The 6,130-nt window shown below is 37.3% G+C and overlaps 1 protein-coding gene across 1 annotated transcript; it reads left to right on the top strand.

Annotated features, from left to right (window-relative positions):
* Positions 1–923: 923 nt before the first annotated feature.
* LOC126788628 (uncharacterized) lies at positions 924–4,629 on the top strand. Its single transcript, XM_050514637.1, has 6 exons — positions 924–964; positions 1,808–2,223; positions 2,325–2,377; positions 2,568–2,605; positions 3,454–3,844; positions 4,344–4,629. Exons 1-6 carry the CDS (start codon positions 948–950, stop codon positions 4,596–4,598), a joined length of 1,170 nt encoding a protein of 389 aa, XP_050370594.1. The 5' UTR covers positions 924–947; the 3' UTR covers positions 4,599–4,629.
* The last annotated feature ends 1,501 nt before the right edge of the window (positions 4,630–6,130 follow it).

Raw genomic sequence — 6,130 nt, 5'->3', positions numbered from 1 at the left:
CCAATTACACTGTTAAGTGGTTTTTCCTCTCTTATGTGATGTTTGCTAAATCAACAACTTAACGGTGCAATTGAACGGAGACTTAACGGAATGACCAAATTATTTAAAATTTGAAAGTATAAGGAGTGATAAGTTGAAATTGAAACATGAAGAACTAAACTATCAAGTTACTAAAAATTGGAGGAGTGACCAGTATTTTACTCTTTTTACAAGAAGAAACCTTTATGGTTGTCTCTTTGATGTAGGTAGGGATGACAAAAATACCAAGCGGGCAGGGTATCCACAGGTATTCGACCCTAATGAGGGAGTGCTTTAGGTATAATCAAGTAACATGTACGGGGATCACCACTATTCGGTTAGTTGAAATAGATAAGGGGCAGTGATAGTATTTTAATCCCCACTCCCATATATTTAATATGATTAATATATATATATATTCACTCAAATAAATTAATAGACAAATTAAATAAATAAAAAAATATCAAAATATATTTTGTGATTATTTGCTAGTACAATAATTTTTGACATAAGGAGATAATTTTATCATGATATTGATTTTTTTTGATTTTTTTATATTTTGTGTACTTTATTGAAATATTTTATATATTAAAATAAATTACTATTAACGGATATTGGAGCGGGTATGAAAACTTAATCCCCTAAAAGTATGAGTACGGTGAATATCCAGTATCCTATTACGGAGATCGGGGCGTATGGAGATGCAAATAAACTGGAGTATGAGTATAGTTTTTTAATCCTTGACCCTACCCTCCTCATTGCTATCCCTAGATCAAGGGGTGGAGCAAAGACCCGTATTTACCGCCCGACCCGTGAAACTGGCCCAATCCGAGAAGGCGGGTACCCTACAGTTACAAGACTAATAAACGGGTCTTTCTGGTTCGCCTCAATCGCCTGGACCCAACAACACTCTTATCTTCCACCTTCAAATGCCGCTCTTTCACCTGTAAGTTCCTTCTTCTCCTCTCTCTCTCTCTCTCTCTCTCTCTCTCTCTCGCTGAGCATACTTTGACACATTCACTAACATGGGTCTACTCGCTTTCTCTTCTCCACCCACTTTCTGACTCAGTCTTGAAAGAAAGATAAAAAAATAAAAATAAAAGGAGGAAAAGCATCTTAAACTCTTGGCTTCTGCTTCTTTTTCTGGGGTCTGGTCTTAACTGATATTAGTTACTAGGAAACTGGCATCTTTGTGTTTGTACTTTTAACCAAAGTTTGAATCTTTTCTGGCAATTATGTGGTTTTACCATAAATGAATGAATTGTGAACAATGTACTATAAATAAGTTCTCCATATAGATGTGGAATGTGGAATACTTACAGTAGAATATAATGAATTTAGCTTACAATTGAACTTTAGCAAGGTTCATAGTGGTTGAGTGGTTGGCAATGACGGGTGGAAATTGCTCGCGGTTGAAAGGTTTAGAAGCCGTAAGAATTTAGATGGCATTACTTGTTTACTGTATTTCATATATGTGTAAATGTATGCGGAAAGTGGCGCGCTGTTCAGATTTCTGATTTTACTTGATATCGGCATTCTGGTGAAGTTCTTTGTGTAACTGTCTGTCGTGTTGAGTTAGTACGAAGTGGCTAGATGGTTTCTAATTACTTTGAAGGTCTTGATTTGCTTCAATGATTAGGAATGGTATACATATGGAGATCATTTTATTAAGTTGTAGTGTGTTTCCATATGTAAATTGATAACTTATAATGATATCAGCTACAAATTAATATGAATTCCAAATTTTAACCAGTCCAGTTTGTTCTATCACATTTTTGAGTCCCAACAGGAGACTGTCTGCTCCACAATCAACCCTTGATCATGTTCCGCTGTTTGGTTATGCGGTGGAAGCCGCTCATTTTTCACAGAACACAGAGCATTTGAATTATCCTTTATGTGTTCTGAGGAATTGCTCCCCGTTGTTTGCCTCTATCAGTTCTTCGCCGCAACTCCAGCACGTTGGAGACATGCGAATCAGTGTTGGCATGGATGAGAAATGTGATATTGCCAACCTCAGCCATTCAATAGTTAGCAGAAAGTCACGAGAGCAACAAAATGTAAGAAAGGAGGTTCAATTAAGTGGTCAGAGCAACTCTACAGTATGTTTTAACAACGTAGATTATAAGGAAAGAGAAAGACGAAAGAAGATAGGACTAGCCAACAAAGGAAAAGTGCCATGGAACAAAGGCAGGAAACATAGTGCAGGTAAAGGACCTTACATTTATAAATTACAGTGTGTATGTCATTGGATCTTACATGCTCAATCATTTGGTTGAATCTGAAGTTATGATTTCCACATAATGCAGAGACTTGTGAGCGCATCAAGCAACAAACAATAGAAGCCTTAAAAGACCCCAAGGTGAAGTCATGTAAGATATAATATATTCTTAATTTCTTCTGCACATGGACTTTTTTTACGGCATGAGAGAACTTATATTATTGTATCAAGTAGTCATAAGAACAACAAAATTGATGTAAAGAAGAGTAATCTTGTTCATTCCTTATACTTGCTTTTGAAATCTCCTGTTATGACCCTCAGTAGTTTTCAGGTTAGAAAGAAGATGTCCCAGCGCCCGCGTTCTCATAGGTACACTCATAAACCTTTTCACATGTACTCTTATGAAATTTAATAACTAAAAAAATGCTAGCTGGATTAACATAAAACTCTCTGACCAAGCGTAGGTTTAGACTTTGAATTTGTGGAAACCAATGAATGGAACTGAGAACTATCATAATTACGATATAACTATATATTAGAGGATGGATTATAGACAAATGCTATGATCCTGTGGTCGATGGTTGGTTTACTCTGGAAATGATTGTCTTAAAAAGTAATTAGAAACTGCTTCTAGATATTTCTGGTAACACCTTTATGCTAAACTGAATACTAATATTTGCTATTTGGTAGAATGGCTACTAGAATTTATGGGGACTGTAGTTGTCTTGATGTTCTGAACTCCTCCATGCGAATAGTTGAAGTTAATCCGTCATTCATCAAAGGAAGAAGGTTTAAAGTATCACATCACATCACAACCACATGATTGGGTGTCAGATTATATCTTGCTTTGAATACTTTCTTGCAAGACATCCACAACCTCATGATTGGGTGTCGGAGTATATCTTGTTTGAATACTTTCTTGCAAGAGATGTTTTGTCATTTAGCAATGTCTGGAGGGAGGGACGGAGAGAGAGGGAGAGAGAGAGAGAGGGGGAGAGCGAGAGTTATGTAAGGTTTTTCAGGCAATTTCAACCAAGTAACATCACCACTTTGTGATCATACACACTAGAAACCACTTTGTACCTTGAAAAGAGAGACTTTGCTGATAGACATGATTTTTATTCCTTTGTTCCAGTGTCTGGCTCTTTGAATGGTTAGTTAGGAGTGTCAATATCTTCTTGCTACTCAATATTAATCTCATTCTTACTGTTATGCAGTGTGGAGTCCAAGGCAAAAATGAGTTATTCACTTAGACGTCTTTGGGGACAGCGTTTAAAATGGAAACGGTCAAGAGAGAATATATTTCTGTCATGGGTAGAAAGCATAGCAGAGGCGGCTAAGACCGGTGGGATCGAGCAAGAAGAGCTTAGTTGGGATAGCTATGAGAATATACGGGAAGAATTATATCTCCAACAGCTTCAGCAGGCTGCCAAAAAGAAAAAGGCTGCTGCCGAAAAGAAAAAGGCAAAGGAAAGGGCAAAGATGAGAGCAAAAGAAGCTGCAGCACGAGCTAAAAAGATAGAGAAGGTGCGACTTGCTGTTGAGAGGAAAGCAAATGAAGAGTTAACATCTCTAAAAGGGCTGAAAGCTAAGCAGAGATCAACAAAGGTAATAGCTCAAGAATAAAGTTAGCTAATACAATTTTGGAGTATCTCGTTGATTAAAGTCTTGGACATACATATATTAATAATAGACAACAAGAAATATACAGAAGCACAATTTTTAGCTTGATTAATTGGTCACAGGATTGTGACTCACTGATGTTAGGGCTTTTCCTTTACCAACACATTTGCATGTAGTTAGGGATTGTGAATGAGTCAAATTGTATTTGGAATGTGGCCCCAATAAACAGGAAAAATTGGAACATATTTTATGTTCTTAGTTGAGACGGCACTTTTAATGCCTTGTATATGTAAAAGTTAGACCTGATTCACAAACCTGTTGAAATTCTTAAGAGCTTATATCTTCAAATCCATGGTCACTGAATGTTCCGGATCTCTTGGCTTTAAACATGTAGGGTGCCTTTTCTAGAAACTTGTTGCATTGATTCTTTATGCTTCACAATCTTGATTACAAGGTGTTGTCACACACTGTTTTTTGTCTACAGATTGACATCAAGACGTCCACAAATGATCTGGTTGCTAGTCGAAAGGACATAGTTACATCGCAATTCAATATCTCTGCTTTAGAGAAATTGGATGTAGAGCTTATAAAGAAAGAAAAATTGCGTGCAGAAGTTTCTTTCGCAGACCAGATAAGAGCTGCCAAAAACAGAAAAATGGAACAAGCTATGGCAGCTCCATCTACAGTGGTAGTAAACAAGAAACCAGCAATGCATACACTTCTGCAGTCTCATGAGTAGCTTATTACCATCAAATAAGGTAAATGGTGATTTCCACTCTGAACTTCACCTCTACATCTCCTGTATTTTAAATTTCAACTATTCACTATGATGTCACAGTTTTCTTGTTTAGCTAAATGCCTAAATGTATCTTAATCTGGTCTGTATTATGAGAAATATTGGATTTGTGAACACCTTTTCCATTTAGTGGCAAGTGTCCCCTTGTTTTTACAAGGGCTTGTGTTCATATTAACAAGGAGGTTCTGGCTGCCTTGCAACCTTTTCCAGTGAACCTGATACAAGCAGAAAGAGCATGTTCTTCACAACATCCTCATGCAGCTGAACATTTTTGGTATTTGATTTGATTTTGTTGAGAATGCAAATCTCCCAGAGAAAGCTAGATAAAACAGTTTCACCCAAAGTTATGTATGGAAAAGGAGAATTGTGGAGTTACATCTGTAATAGATTCTCATTCTCATTTCATATGAGCTGAAGAATACGCAGGAGCGTATTTCATTTGCTTTTTTTTTTTTTCCTCCAAGTATATTTCAAGAAAAAAAAACTTTGATAAACTTTAGTGATACTTAAAAGGATATATAAACAGGTCAGAGTTGTAGTGAAATAGGGCAATAGGATGGCACATCAATGACAGAAAAGATTAAGTAATGGAATAATGACCACTGACCGGGGACTGTTATATACACATTGTGATCCTTTACATCAGTCTTTTGAGAAATAGATGTAGATGCGCATCAAGAAATTAGATTTTATTACTCCAAAATGGACACTGCGTCAGTCTTACAATCAACAAACTTAAACATCAAGATATTCTACACTAGCATGAGAACAATGTCCTGAAAGCGTAATCCTCGAAATTATAGGAAAGATGTGACAACAAATTGTTAATCAACACCAAGAAACCAAAGTAACTAAACGGTCTGCTGTTAGCCAATTTGGGCCTTACATGAAATGACTCATATTACATAGCAAAGGAAAAAGATCTGGTTAATCACATCCAGCTGTGACCATGAGATTATAACCATATTCAGATAAAAGGCAACCAGATAAAAGGCCGCCTCTGTCTTTTAAGGAATGCACTTGTGGTATAAAGAAGTAGAAAGAAGACGTCTCAAGCTTCTGTAGTGCCAGCAGGCTTCATTATCTTCTGGTGGATTGCCTTTCCTAGCCAAACCAGGAAGGCTATGAATCCAATCAGTGGAATCCATATCAAGGTCAGAACACCACCATAATAAGCCTTGATGTCCAAACTGCTGCAAGAGATTCTTGAAGAATCTATGAGGTTGATGGTCTTGTAGAATGGATGGTCAAGAGGCACGTCAACATTGTATACACCCACACTACTGCTCTCTTGAAATAGGGAATCCTATAGAGCAGTAGGAGGATGATACACATACACATAAGGAAGCAGAGGGACGTGTACATAATGACCTCGTCCCATAGTTTCGGCTGCACATAGCTGAAGACAGCTGTCCCAGCTATGCAAGGAATCGAGGGAGTGCAGTATGCAGTGCCGGTGATGTGGTGTCTTCCCA

The sequence above is a fragment of the Argentina anserina genome, chromosome 3, assembly GCF_933775445.1.
Source record: "Argentina anserina chromosome 3, drPotAnse1.1, whole genome shotgun sequence".
Classification (NCBI taxonomy): domain Eukaryota; kingdom Viridiplantae; phylum Streptophyta; class Magnoliopsida; order Rosales; family Rosaceae; genus Argentina; species Argentina anserina.
Note: the sequence above shows the minus strand (reverse complement) of the source record. Positions and strands in the feature narration are given on the sequence as shown.

What these genes read in the sequence shown, in the direction of transcription:
- LOC126788628 (XM_050514637.1), top strand. An exon ending in AGGCAGGAAACATAGTGCAG is followed by an intron (nt 2,224 to 2,324) that starts GTAAAGGACCTT and finishes CACATAATGCAG; the next exon opens with AGACTTGTGAGCGCATCAAG. An exon ending in CTAAGCAGAGATCAACAAAG is followed by an intron (nt 3,845 to 4,343) that starts GTAATAGCTCAA and finishes TTTTGTCTACAG; the next exon opens with ATTGACATCAAGACGTCCAC.